This window comes from Camelina sativa, chromosome 19 (genome assembly GCF_030686135.1).
Source record: "Camelina sativa cultivar CO46 ecotype springtype chromosome 19, ASM3068613v1".
Lineage (NCBI taxonomy): Eukaryota > Viridiplantae > Streptophyta > Magnoliopsida > Brassicales > Brassicaceae > Camelina > Camelina sativa.
This window is the reverse complement of record NC_141898.1, coordinates 6,463,384-6,477,474: the sequence shown is the minus strand read 5'-3', so window position 1 is coordinate 6,477,474 and position 14,091 is coordinate 6,463,384. Positions and strand designations below refer to the sequence as shown.

At 37.3% G+C, this 14,091-nt stretch overlaps 4 protein-coding genes across 5 annotated transcripts; 2 read left to right on the top strand and 2 right to left on the bottom strand.

Moving 5' to 3' along the window:
• Nucleotides 1-14: 14 nt before the first annotated feature.
• LOC104765217 (protein FLUORESCENT IN BLUE LIGHT, chloroplastic) lies at nucleotides 15-1,672 on the top strand. Its single transcript, XM_010488896.3, has 4 exons — nucleotides 15-192; nucleotides 535-662; nucleotides 793-958; nucleotides 1,047-1,672. The coding sequence occupies exons 1-4, from the start codon at nucleotides 108-110 to the stop codon at nucleotides 1,568-1,570; spliced, it is 903 nt and encodes a 300-aa protein (XP_010487198.2). The 5' UTR covers nucleotides 15-107; the 3' UTR covers nucleotides 1,571-1,672.
• Nucleotides 1,626-5,161, bottom strand: LOC104765216 (oligouridylate-binding protein 1C). Of its 2 annotated transcripts, none has more exons than XM_087503200.1 (12): nucleotides 4,764-5,161; nucleotides 4,262-4,323; nucleotides 4,075-4,177; nucleotides 3,775-3,851; nucleotides 3,631-3,692; nucleotides 3,465-3,552; nucleotides 3,244-3,319; nucleotides 3,114-3,144; nucleotides 2,768-2,887; nucleotides 2,544-2,629; nucleotides 2,242-2,433; nucleotides 1,626-2,125 (listed from the first exon to the last, which is right to left on the bottom strand). In XM_087503200.1, the coding sequence occupies exons 1-12, from the start codon at nucleotides 4,875-4,877 to the stop codon at nucleotides 1,841-1,843; spliced, it is 1,296 nt and encodes a 431-aa protein (XP_087359326.1). In that variant the 5' UTR covers nucleotides 4,878-5,161; the 3' UTR covers nucleotides 1,626-1,840. The 2 variants fall into 2 exon arrangements, with proteins under 2 accessions (XP_087359326.1, XP_010487197.2); XM_010488895.3 differs by having other exon boundaries at nucleotides 2,242-2,418.
• An 885-nt stretch (nucleotides 5,162-6,046) lies between these two features.
• Nucleotides 6,047-8,766, top strand: LOC104765215 (exocyst complex component EXO70A1). Its single transcript, XM_010488894.2, has 2 exons — nucleotides 6,047-6,528; nucleotides 6,612-8,766. The coding sequence occupies exon 2, from the start codon at nucleotides 6,612-6,614 to the stop codon at nucleotides 8,493-8,495; it is 1,884 nt and encodes a 627-aa protein (XP_010487196.2). The 5' UTR covers nucleotides 6,047-6,528; the 3' UTR covers nucleotides 8,496-8,766.
• Nucleotides 8,767-8,885: 119 nt separating this feature from the next.
• Nucleotides 8,886-11,122, bottom strand: LOC104765214 (sm-like protein LSM1B). Its single transcript, XM_010488892.3, has 5 exons — nucleotides 10,443-11,122; nucleotides 9,768-9,836; nucleotides 9,559-9,674; nucleotides 9,411-9,473; nucleotides 8,886-9,278 (listed from the first exon to the last, which is right to left on the bottom strand). The coding sequence occupies exons 1-5, from the start codon at nucleotides 10,501-10,503 to the stop codon at nucleotides 9,201-9,203; spliced, it is 387 nt and encodes a 128-aa protein (XP_010487194.1). The 5' UTR covers nucleotides 10,504-11,122; the 3' UTR covers nucleotides 8,886-9,200.
• Between the last annotated feature and the right edge of the window lie 2,969 nt (nucleotides 11,123-14,091).

Here is a 14,091-nt window from a genome sequence, read left to right as displayed (position 1 = left end):
TAGAAAATTAGGGGCAGTAATGAAAAAAACAGACCAGCGGAAACGAGTTTTTTAATAAGCTTTTCCCAAGCCGTGGTTTTTATCCTCTCAGAGAGCGTTCTTTAGAGATGACGGCGCTTATCCGGTGTTGCTCCTCCTTCTCCTATACTTCCGGTGGACAAACACCGCCGCGCGACAAGTCTCATGGTCCAGGTTAGCTCATAGTTCACTAGCTGAATCAGATTTCCAATTCAAGGGTCTATGTTGCTATGTGAGTGATCCTCTTTTTGGTGATGAGGCATCAGAATGTCGGAGACTGAACTAGGCTTTTGTAATTTCATTCTGGGTGATTGTGTTGCTCAGAACACGCATTATGTTCATTGTAGCTTGATTATGCCCTCTAACTCTTGGAAGCATTTTTTTACTCTAAGCGTGATCTCCTGTTGTGTTGTTCTCATTTGTGTTCTTGTTGAGATCTTTGTGATACATCTCCCATATCCGTGTCACAAGAAGACCCTGAATACGAATTCATCTTACTGGATTTGCTTTTTTCAGGGATTGGAAAGTTAGTAGTCAGAAACCCTGGAGATCATCATCCTTTCTCCAAAATTTTGCAGTTGTCTTCTCAGCACAAGGAGCGTGAAGGCAGCGTGGGAACTCTTGAAAAGTTTTCAGCTTTTGAGGTAGGTTGGTGAGTTCCGTGATGTTTAGATATTCTATTGCTTGAATACCAGGATAGTGGTTGACTCAGTTTAGTTTTTGCTGTCAAGTTTTTTCGTTTTGATAGTAAGCCTTTAGATATGGATGTGGCAGGGAATTGGGAGGCTCAAATTACCGGTAATGGCTGTGTTGTTGACAAACTCCCTACAAATGGCTACACCACTTGAAGCTTTGGCTGCTGAGACATGTGAGCCAGAGAGCTCAATGTTCAGCATGCCAATTTTGTTACTTGTAGCTTTAGTTGGAGCCACTGTTGGAGGTAGTAAACTAGTCTTTTTTCAAACTTTGCTCCTACGAACTGTACCCATTGGGGTTTTTGATAACAATTTTTGTGGTACACAAACCAGGGTTGGTTGCTCGGCAGAGGAAAGGGGAGTTACAGAGATTGAATGAACAACTACGACAGATTAACGCAGCTCTTAGGAGACAAGCGAAAATTGAGTCTTATGCACCAAGCTTGAGTTATGCCCCGGTGGGAGCAAGAATCCCAGAGAGTGAAATCATTGTGGAACCAAAGAAACAAGAGTTGATTTCCAAGTTGAAAACAGGAAAAACCTATCTTAGGAGCCAAGAACCAGAGAAAGCGTATGCTGAGTTTAAGATAGCTTTGGAACTTGCTCAGAGTCTCGGAGACCCCATCGAAGAAAAGAAAGCTGCAAGAGGCTTAGGCGCCTCGCTTCAACGCCAAGGGAAGTATAGAGAAGCCATTCAGTATCACTCCATGGTTCTAGCCATCTCAAAGAGGGTAGGTGAAGATTCTGGAATCACTGAAGCATATGGAGCTATTGCAGACTGTTATACTGAGCTGGGAGATCTCGAGAAAGCTGGAAATTTCTATGACACATACATTGCTCGGTTAGAGACAGACTGATTCTTCCGCAATGTCCTTTGTTGTATGTTTGTGTTCTATGTCAAATCACATAAAATGGACATCCAAATCCCTTTTATTGAATATAATTCGCTTGTCTTACAATCCATGGGGATACATAAACTAAGCATACAGCTGAAGATGAAACTTTATATAGATAACTTAAGTGAGAGATGACAGACACACACACAAACAAGTTCTAGAAAAAGGAAAAACAAAAGAAAGAAAAGCAAAGAGAATGAACTTAAGATCAGTGCCACGATCGGAGGTTTATTACTGATAGTACATGAGCTGTTGTGCGGCGGCAACATTCTGATAGCCACCATCGTACATGGCTGCAGTATGTCCAGCTGCATTCATTCCATGAGCTGCTTGCCTTAGAGGGTGTTGACCCTGTGGATGTATTAGGGCATTCACACTAGCCATCTTGCTTAATGCCAATTGCCTCTCATAGGCTAAGAGATCAGCTGCAGACAGACCAGGCACTGGTGCTGGGGCAGGTGGGGGAAGTGGGTTTGAGGCTGTACCTGGTGGAGTTGGCTTGTTTCCCCATGAGCACTACAATTAACAGAATCAAATGTCAGATTAGGTGCTAAGTCTCAGATAAAGCAATTTTTGGGAACAGTGAGATCAAATAGAGAAGGATATTTTGTGGTTAACCAAAATTGAAGTACCTTAATCTGTCTGTTAAAGAGGTAAGGCTGACTGTTACCCATCTGAATAGCAAGAGCAGCCTCAGGATGCGTATTATATCTCACGAAACCAAAGCCTTTGTCTCGTTGGACACGAACCTCTTCAATAACTCCAGCGCCAAGAGCATGGAAGTAGCGGTGTAGATCAAGCTGAGTAACCTTCAAGATAGATAGCTGTCATGATGTATTCGAAATCGACTGATCCATCAAAGAGCCTCAATAAAACTGTTTTTATTGTGCTAGTGATCCAAGTTACAAGGACCACTTCCTAGTGGATACCGTACCTCTGGAGCAAGGTTTCCCACATAAACAGTAGTAAACTGAGAATTGTTTTCAGGTGCTTCCTCATTTAGGGTCTCTTTACCATCCTCTGCACAATCAAACGACCAACGTAGCTTTGTTAGCTGTCAGTTTTTCTTATTACCCAGAGAAAATCAATGTATTTTCACGAATTCCACTTGCAGGAGAAAGAGAAAATTCAGAATTTGCACAGTCAAAGAAGAAGCACCTGATGAGCCAGTTGTAAGTTCTACAACACTTTTTCCATCAGAACTGTGCTTATCCTCACCAGAAGTAGCGCCCTTCGTGGCCCAGTTGCATCTGATCTGTCTGCTACTTAACCACTTACCTGCGAATATGTGGTAAAATCAAAAATTAATTGCTAAGAATAATGACACAAACTCAGTTCTTGACTAATAAATCAAGAAAACTCATAGAAATAGAAACTATGTAACTTTCAGCAGTTATTGACTAATAAATCATGAAAACTCATAATACGAACTCCACAATCGAGAAGGCACAGTTCACAAATGAGAATGAAAGTCCTGAGATCTCAGCTACAATACAATCCATACCATTCATCTCATTAATGGCAGTTTGAGCTTCCTGCAAATAAATTCAACATTTCACATTAATGTAAACCACAAAAGATCCTTGAGCTAAAACAACTAGTCACCGCATGACTTAAAGAATATACATCATTACCTGTTGATTGCGGAAGGAAACAAACCCAAAACCTCTTGAGCGCCCAGTTTTCTGGTCCCACATAACTCTTGCATCCCTTCAAGTGAATACTGATATTAGACTCAGTTCAAGATTACGAGTTGGATGTGATGATTCTCTTAATCAATAGTAGATTCATTTAATCAATAGGAGAATTTTGTAATTCTTTAAGAAAGTGTTAGATCAAGCATATGAAAACTTACGAACAAGCGGGAAAAACAGAAAAGCTTTGATATAATGTAGCGTCAGTAACCTCTGGACTGAGATCTCCAACAAAAATGTTGAAATGGCCTGCAACTCATGAGAAACAATAGCATTGAGCATCCCAAACAAACAAAATGCAAATCTTTGAAAAAATCCAAAACTTACTTGAAGTGTCTTCCCTCTGACCAGTGGCATATGCCCAATTGACTTTGATAGGCTGTCCAAACCTGTGAAATCAAGTATTCTAACCTAAGATAAAAGCGTTTGAAGAAATAATGAAAGAACAGAACAATAAAACTTGTTCCTTACAGATGCCTTCCATTCAGAGACAGTATAGCCAGAGCAGCGGATCTACGGTCAAAGTAGTGAACAAATCCATATGATGACTGCAATCAGAAAAAGTACATTTTTGTCAGTGAGTCCCTTTTTTAGTTAAGTTGAGATACCCAATCTAAGTAGAGCAGCAAGTAGAATTTTCCTCAAGCATACACAACTAGGCAATTATTTTGTTATGCTCGTCCAAAAAAAGAATGCTACTTTAAAAGACGGTCACTTTCACAATCTTAACACAAAAAAGTTAGAAAAAAGGTGCATTTCGAGTCTGTCTACCTTATCCTTCCTGATGAGTTTACTGCTTTCAACAGGGCCAGTGCTAGTAAAAATCTCTTGAAGCAGAGGCTCTGTGACCTGTGTATGGATGTTTCCAACATACCTGCCAATTGATTATAGGAGTTAAAACATAAAACTCAGAACTACACCTTCAAAACAAAGTGATGCTCAAAACCAATTCACTCACACGCTACGGCAAGTACTGGGATCAAAACCAGGAGGAAGGTTTCCACTTGGAACAGGCTCTAACTGCAAATGCCCAAAAGTATGAAAAAAAAAAAAAAAAAATCAAAAAATATGAAAAGGGATTGCAGCAAAAGAAGAAAAAATCATTCCTTTTCTATCTCCATAAGCTCAATTTGGTAATGACCCAACAAAAAACTAAAACACAAAAGACATCATCAACAGATAAAAGAACGAATTGTTAGCCTGGGTACAGGATCTGGAAACCCTAGCCTTCCCGTTCAATCAAATCATAAAAGGGAACACAAAAGCTACAGCCCGTTGGAATGAGCCATAGCTTCAAATGATGAACACAAACTAAACCCGACCCGGAATTAAAGGACCCACGAGAGAGACGATAGTGTAGAAATGGAATTAACAAAAAAAAAAAACTTTAACAACTCCAATTTCGACCAAAATTAGACACATCGAAGAAGATGTAATTAGGTAGGGCAAAAAAAAAAGACCTGAGGAGGAGCCAAAACACCAGGATGGTAAAGAGAGTGTTGCTGCATCAGAGCTTGTTGCTGCATCAAAACTTGTTGTTGTTGTTGTTGTTGCTTCAGTCTCGGATTCTGCATTTTTTTTTTTTGGCCCCAACTGCGATGAAAAAAAAGATATCTGTTTTGTTTCTCCCAGAAAAGCTCTCCGCTAGGGTTCAGGTACTATCTCGCTCACGAGATGAAGAAAGAAAGAAAGAAAGAAAAACTAACCAAAAAAAAAAAAAATCAGAGAGGAAAAAAAAAATCAGAGAGGAAAGAGAAAGAAGCTGTCCGTAGAAGATGAGAGGGACCGTGCGGCACAAGTGAACTATTTATAGCACGATTTATTTTATTGCTACTTTTCAGACAAGAAGTGAGGTGATACTAACATTACAGGACTGTGACGATCTTTTTTTCTGGTGACAGCCAATAATACTTCTTGTTGTTATTTCCCTTTGCTGACACAGCCCATCACCAGACCCAAGCCCATATCTAAAACGAAGTCCTTTATCCCGTGGATGTGGAGGGACCACTATCTCTCTGACTAAACTTGTTCCGTGGACCCAAGCGTGTATATTGAGTTAGTCAGGTCTGTGTAAACTGATTTGAGTTCGTGGTCTAAGTTCAGGGTCTTGAAATAAAAAATAATAATGATAGAAAATTGTATTTATCATCTTCTTCTTTTTTTTGTGATACATATCAAATTTTCAGATCAATTATAAATTGTCATTGTAACTTAAACCTAATTCTTCAAACATTGAATAACCTTAAATATCCACTACAACTTGTGGTATTACTTAATCATCAGCTCGATTAAAATTTAAGTATGGTCCACCAACATCATCTCATTATGAGGTTTGACAATGTACATTTATGTTAGCTGGTTTACGACTATTCCAAACAAACGTATAAAAACGTCTCCATTATAATAATTTTTTGAAAATCTTCACCAAGAATTCTGGTACTACTCTTCTGGTACTACTCTTATCGGTAGAGGTAATTTGATTATAAAAATGTCAGAGATAATACAAATTGATGTCTTTACCAACATGGTCCAACCACGTCAATCAAAACTAAAAAAATGTACAAAGAAAAAAAATCCAAAGTTATTAGGATCGAAACAAAGTATTGACCATTGTTATGTATTCTATATGAAATTTGTGTATTATGTCATCATCATCATATATAGATATACTTGAGTTGAGTTTCCAAAATTACTGGCTTAAGTGATTCCACTATAAAAATGGGAAGATGAATCATAATAAGACATGATTGGATGTATCTAGATATGTGTCTTTCTTTTTTTTTTAGAGAAAGTGGGGACTTTGTTTTAGGCATTATACTAGTAGCATTTATGACTTCAGATCTCACCCAAATTTTTAAATTTTACCGGGCATTTCACGCCGCCGGCGAGTAATTCCGAACAAAGTTTTTTTTTTTTTTTTTGGGCAAACGTATACACAACACACACAAAGAGAGGAGTTGAAAAGTCCAAAGAGATTTTTATTTTTATTTTCCGATTTCCCACTTCTCTTTCTCTCTCTCTCTCGCAGAAACTTCCAAAAAAGAAAACAAAAAACAATACTACAAAACAGACAGCTTTTGCCTTAACTAAAAAGACTTCTGATAAGAAAATTATTAAAAAAAAATTGTAAGGACAAACTGAAAAAAAAAAAAAAAAAAAATTGAACCAATCTCATTCATCTGAGAAGAATAACAAGAAGAAGACCTAATTTGAATCGGTGTAGAGGTTAGTTGATTCTTTTGGTTTTCAACTTCTGTCTTTTTGATTTTTTTGTTTTGTTGTCTGATTGATTGATATTTTTGTTAAAGATGGAACCGCCGGAGAATAGTTTAGATTCCGATGATTCGAAGTTAGAGACGGCGCAGAGGATAATACTCCGGTGGGACTCTGCGGCTTCTGAGGAAGCTAGAGGTAAGATGATTTTCCAAAGCGATCGTGATGAAGTTGATCGTTTCCTTCGAGCCGTTGATGAAATCCAACGCTCCTTATCTTCTATCTCCTTCTCCTCTTCTTCTTCAACCTCCGCCTCCACCGCCGCCACCACCGCTGTCGATGACAACGAGGTCAAAGCTAACTCAGCTATCCAAATCGCCATGGCTAGACTCGAAGACGAGTTCCGTAACATTCTTCTCTCCCACACAACTGTATTCGAGCCTGATTCGCTTTTTCTCGAGGAGTCATCATCGTCATCAGTCTCTCCGTCGTTATGTGGAAATGACAGCTCCGTAACTACTGCGACCGAGGAAGAAGAGTTGAACTCGCCAGGTGGTTCCGGTTCAAGCCGGTTAACTCGTAGGAGAAGCAGTTACAGATCCACAAGCAGTATACGAGAAATGGATCTGATTTCTCCTGAGGCAGTTTCTGATCTAAGATCGATTGTTCAGCGGATGGTCGCCGCCGGTTACTCTCGTGAATGTATCCAAGTCTACGGTACTGTTCGCAAGTCAGCCATGGAAACCATATTTAAGCAGCTTGGTATTGTCAAGATTAGCATCGGAGATGTGCAGAGGCTTGACTGGGAAGCTGTTGTTGGAAAGATCAGACAATGGATCCGTGCAGCTAAGGTCTGTATCAGAGTTGTGTTCTCCAGTGAGAAGAGGCTTTGTGAGCAGCTGTTTGATGGCATATGCACGGCCATGGATGAGACTTGTTTCATGGAGACAGTGAAGGCTTCTGCTCTGAGGCTTTTCACTTTCCCTGAAGCTATTAGCATTAGTAGAAGATCACCTGAGAAGCTTTTCAAGATTCTTGATTTACATGATGCTTTAACTGATATGTTGCCTGATATAGAAGCAATCTTTGACTCTGATTCATCAGATACTATTAGGGTTCAAGCCATTGAGATTCAGTCTAGACTAGCGGAAGCTGCTAGAGGTATACTCTCCGAGTTTGAGAATGCTGTTCTTCGTGAACCTTCTATAGTTCCTGTCCCTGGAGGTACGATTCATCCGTTGACGAGGTATGTGATGAACTACATTGTTATGATCTCTGATTATAAGCAAACCCTGGATGATCTTATCATGTCGAATCCTTCTTCTACTGGCTCTGATCCAAACACACCGGATATGGATTTCACTGAGTTAGAGAGTAAATCTCCATTGGATTTGCATTTGATTTGGTTGATTGTGGTCTTGCATTTCAACTTAGAAGAGAAGTCCAAACACTATAGAGACACATCTCTAGCTCACATATTTATCATGAACAACATCCATTACATCGTTCAGAAAGTGAAAAGGTCACCTGAGCTAAGGGAAATGATTGGGGACCATTATTTAAGGAAACTCACTGGGATATTTAGACATGCTGCTACAAACTACCAGAGAGCTACATGGGTCAGAGTACTGAACAGCCTGAGAGATGAAGGGTTACATGTGAGTGGGAGTTTCTCCTCAGGTGTATCAAGAAGTGCACTGAGAGAGAGGTTTAAGGCATTCAATACAATGTTCGAAGAGGTTCACAGGACTCAGTCCACATGGTCTGTTCCAGATGCTCAGCTTAGAGAGGAACTCCGAATATCTCTATCCGAGCATCTAATCCCGGCTTATAGATCGTTTCTTGGAAGGTTCAGGGGTCATATAGAGAGTGGGAGACACCCCGAGAACTACTTGAAATACTCAGTTGAAGATATCGAGACCATCGTTCTAGATTTCTTCGAAGGATATACTACACCACCACACTTGAGGAGGCGATAAATGAAGATTAACACGAAAATTCATCTTCTTTCTTACTTTATATTTTATTTCAGCCACGTCCCACTTTAGGATGTCATAGAATAGACCCATTCTTTGAATTGTTGTTCACAAGGTTTCAAACCCGATGGAATAATCTCCAGGTAAACATATATTTGTGTGTTGTTGTTTGTGCTATATGTCTTCTTTTAACCAGAGTCCTGATTGGTCACTGAACCAACAAGTACCATGTAAATTTTGCAATGTGTCACACGTCTTTTAGTCTTTTGCTCCATTTTCGTTTCTGTTTGTGCAGTTTGGTTGTAGTTCTTCTTGCATAGATTGTCTCCATCCTGGGAGGCAGAGCTTATAGGCAAGCACCTTTGTTTGCAAGTGTTTAAGCCAACGGTGAAGTTTTCTTGAAACTCAAAACGAGAAAGTTTTATTCTTATATCTTGATTTTGATAAGAAATCATCCAATCTCTCTACCCAATTGGACAATTCCAAGATCAGGCATACAAAATGCTAAATATTTTTCTTCTGAAAAGGTAAAAGGTAAAACAGATCCGAAGAGACAGAAGTACACAGATTATTTTTTGCATATTCTTCCAAAATGAAACATAAGACTTGCGTCGATCCCCTAAATCTAACACACCAAAAAGGCTCATCATAAAACTTGCGAGCCAAAGCAGAGCATCAAGCCAAGAATGAATGGGGACACAATCTGGTTTAATCAAAGTCAAGAAACTCCATTCTCTTCCTCATTGTTCCTCTCAGCTCACTCGCTTCCCTCTCCACCTTTTGCGCCTAAACCAACACAAAAAAAAAACCCCCAAAACCATAACATCAGTACGCACACAACATCACATATGAATCAAATTTTCCTTCTCAATTTGTTACATATATGTGAAAGTTAGCACAAGTGATGTGATGCCTTACCCTTTTAATCTCTGCCTCTGACACGGGAATCATATGTGGAGGAAGCTCTTCTCTCTCCGTGTCCTAACACACATGGTTTAAGGCTTAACTCAGTGATCTGGAAAACACAATGTGAGATAACAAAAATAAAAGCAAGTAGAAGTCTTACCAGCTCACCAATCAGAACAACATTCTCTCCACGGATAACATAGAGGCCTAAAGGAATGTCACAGTATTGTTCACCAACAATTACCCTTTCACATGCACCTTCTAGAACCGCATTAGCTATGTATATACAACGAACAAAAGTATGGTTTAAATCTCTCTCTCCCATCAACAATATCATAAATTTAAGAGCATGAAAAGAAAAGTGAATACCAAATTGATCGAAAGAACGGAGTGTTCCCATTAGCTTTCTACCATCTCTAAGGAGCACAAGTAGTTTTCCTGCATCGTCAAGAGCAGAGCCATAAGTAGCTGATGCACATTGATTCATAGTTAAAAGCAAACCTAACTCCAAATGAGTTAGGTTGGACAAAAAAAAAAAAGAAATCCAAATGAGTTTTGGAATTAAACCCATATCCCAAAAACGTCAGCAAAATAAGGATCATGAAACTTCAAAAATAAAGAACCAATATCGAAAAGAACTTGCATTTTGGATTCTTAAGCCGATAGTGAATCAAATTCCACATAGATTACTTCTTAAGTTGAATCAAGAGTTAGCCAGCAATCCCATCACATTTTATCTCATGCATGCTAAAAGATATGACACAACATATAAAACTAAAAGCTTTGAAGATTCAATCTATTAACCAAAGAGCATCTCTTTTGCGATAACTCAACACCAAAATTGACAAGCTTTGAATAAGGGCTGCAGAAATAAAGCCTAATTATCAAAATTAAGAACTCAAATTCAAACGCAACCAACACTGAATTGTTTGCAAGAATAAGCTCCGTAAATGCATTCAAATCCATCAAGCCGTATCCTTAAAAACATACATAACGCTTCAAACAAATCTGTAAATCAGAGAGGGGAAGGGAGACGGAAAATACTATCGAGATAACTAGCGAGTGAGGTTGAAAGATAGATTTCTTCAGGACCAGCCCAAGACATCGCTCACTGACTCTATCCGCTTGAAATTGATGAAAAGTTTCGGTCTTTCTATAAAATACAAACTGATAGATATAATGGTCTCAGCTGAAGAGATAGGATTGGCTATATCTCTACGCAGACGAGTCGTAATTTTGACAGGAAGGCGGAAATTAGGGTTTTGACTAAAGGGTTTAAATTGAGAAAAAAAAGAGATAAAGAAAATAAAAAAAAAAGATTGAGACTTTCGACACGAGATCGAAGATTGGGACACGGGTTCGTCAAAAAAAATATAAAACCCAGATCCGATCGCGCACTTTGGATGAGAAAATTCGAAGAAACAACGCGAGAGAGCTTTAAAAGTGTCCGAACTCGATAAAACTTCAACCACTTTCCCAATTCAATACTATTAGGAATCTATTTTTTATTTTTCTCTTAGATGATAGTTTTATTAACAAATTAGTTTTTTTATTCGGGTCAAAATTAACAAATTAGTTAACATATTTACGAAAATACATAGATTGAGAAGAATAAAGTAAAAACCACATCTTTTACACCATTCAGATCAAATATAACAATTTACGGCTTTCAATACAAAAAAGAAATAAAAAAGATTTGCAGATTTGTAAGTGTAATATTACACAGAACGGCACATCAACATCTCAACCTACTTTTATTCAGCGGTTTTAATAAAAATCCGCTACAATAATTGACCATTGGACAAAACCTTTTTATTTTTATTTTTTTGTTTACTAAAATTTGTTACGTATATATATCTTTCCAAAAATCACATATACAAGTAATAGGTTATGTATTTCATTATTAGTGCATATAATATTTTATTATAGTAAAAGTTTGTGTACAAAGCCAACTTAGTTATATTTTTTTATTTTTAAATAATATTTACAAAATTGTTACTAATTTATTAATAGAATTATTATTCTAAGAGATCAAATATATAGATATATATATATAAGATATATTTATATATATCTTTTTTGTAAATAGCACAAATGTATGTGTAAATAGCACAAATGTTAATAAATTATAAATAATGTTTTTAGTTTTGCATAAAATATATCTACATGATAGTTTAAATAATTTTTGGTATTTAAAGTTTGAAATATTTTTTCATTAACACAAAACAATTAATAATTTACAATTATATTAATTATTTATTATTTGGTACCGCTTATTCTAAAACCGCAATTTTGTTTTCACCAATCAAACATTATTTTGTACCGCTTATTTTGTACAAACCGCACTTGTCCCGCAAATATATTTCTCCTGCACGTGCCGTAGTTGAACCGTACCACACTGTAATATTGCTTTCCCCGTACAACCAGAACTGCGGTTACCATTCGGACCCTAAGGGTCACTCGTTTCAGCTTTTTCTTGGATTATATGGTATATTTGGAAGGCAAAGAATGCGAAGGTTTTTGAAAATGACATTGTCGGCCAGAAGAAGTGACACGGCAGGCAGATAGTGAGTCAACGGTCTGGTTTGCGGGCTCAGGTAGAGGAGGAATTATTCTTTGATCCTCAGAATCCTGGACCTCGGTTGGCGATGCGAAGCGTTTCCCTCCCTCCTGCTTATACTGGTTACAATTGTTTCGTGGATGGCTCATGACAAGACACAAACAAGTTTGCAGCTGCAGGCTGGGTGTGTACTGTGTCCCAAGGATCTTCTATGCTCTTGGGCGCCTCGAATGACCGTCGTAGCCTCTCACCCCTTCATGCTGAAGTTGAAGCTTTTGTTTGGACTATGAGATGTATGATAGGCTATGACTTCAGAGATGTGGCTTTTTCCACAGACTGTTCAGATTTGGTGAAGATGGTGTCTTTCTCGTCCGACTGGCCAGCTTTCTCTGCTTATCTCGACGATATCAAGATGGATATGGAGAAATTTACAAATTTCACGTGGAATTTGATCTCTAGGAATGCTAATGTCCTTGCGGATCGTTTGGCACGACAAGTTTGTACTCAACCGCATGTGGTTACTTTTGTTGACAATTTCCTCCCCAATTGGATCGTTTGAACTAAAAAAAACTATATATATATATATATATATATATATATGCATGGATTAAAAAATTATTATTATTATTCGTAAACATGCATATTTACACATAAAAAGAAGTTTATTGATCGCACTATCAAGAAAATACTTTTCTTTTTTATTAAAGTAACCATTTTGGTGGAGTTTCATAACATGCCTCAAACACAAGACCAACGAAAAATAATTATTTATTGCACACATATTACAAAGGTTTGAGAATTTAGATGACTTTAGCAAATAGAAAGCTTAAAATATTTGAGTGAAACAAAAAACTCGAAAACATATACTAGTTTTAATTTGAAAATTGCAACAATTTTTCTTTTAATGTTTGTCATTTTTTTTTGGGAGATTCTCAAAAATAGCACCATTTTAAGTTTTTGTTCCAAAATTAGCTCACATTTTTTTATTTTTCAATATTAGCACACATATTTAAAACACTAGAATTATTAATTAAATTACTTAATAAAAACCTCTCTCCAAAGATTAATCGTCGTTGTCGTCGTGTTCTCGCCACCATGTTCTCGTTGTCGTGTTCTCGCCACCATATTCTCGTCGTCGTGATTGGCTAGTCGTATTTTCGTTACCGATCTATCTTCACCTAGCCGATCTCGTCGTCTCTATGAAAGGAGTGAAAGAAGAGCGGCATCTGTTTCCAAGGTTGTCGTGGTTGAACTAGCCGAGGAAGCTGAACGGCACTTCGCGATTCATCATGATTCTGCAACGCCGGTACCTATCAGTATATGAGTTTGACTATTCATTGTGTTTCACATATGTGTTAGAGATTATTTGGTTAAATTGTTCAATTCTTCAATCTGTGATCTCTTGATTCATCTAAATCGATTTGTTGCAGATTTGAAGTATTGCCTTTAAACTATGTTTATTGATTATTTAGATGAATAAATTGGTGATTATTGTTTTTGTTCTTCGAGATTTGTTTGTATTTGTGCTCTGAATTTGAAGAAGTTTCTATTTGTTGAATTTGGAAACGAACTCAATGACATTGTTATTACATGTGCGAAGTTCAGGAAAGCTCTCTTGAACTTCATGATAACCTTCATAAAATGAACTTAAGGATGAATAATCAAGAGAACACTAAATAATTTTGGCATTAGTAGTAATAATGGCATTACATCTAAATTGTAAGATAAAGTTTCTAATTTCTTTCTTTAGAGTCTTTGTATTTCAAGAATATATGTTGATAGAAGGAAGCAATAATCCTGATTATTATGGTGGAGATACATTGTCTTTGTTCAATGGTTACTTACAAACCTTACATAAAAAAAAATCCAATACAAAACATCTCTTATGTATGTTTTGGGTTTACAGTTGATGATGCTGGGATATTTTTCATGCTATTCTATGTATGATATAACAACTAAGTAAAAAACACTCTGTTTTAAAAGTTTAAGAATGATTTTTAATAATTTTTAGGAATGACTTTTTGCTATTCATGAAGGTCTTCATGAAAATAATGTATATTACTCTTACAGGCTACACAATTATTTTAGGATGGATTCAATAATATTCAGGACGATTCCTTAAAATTCATGATA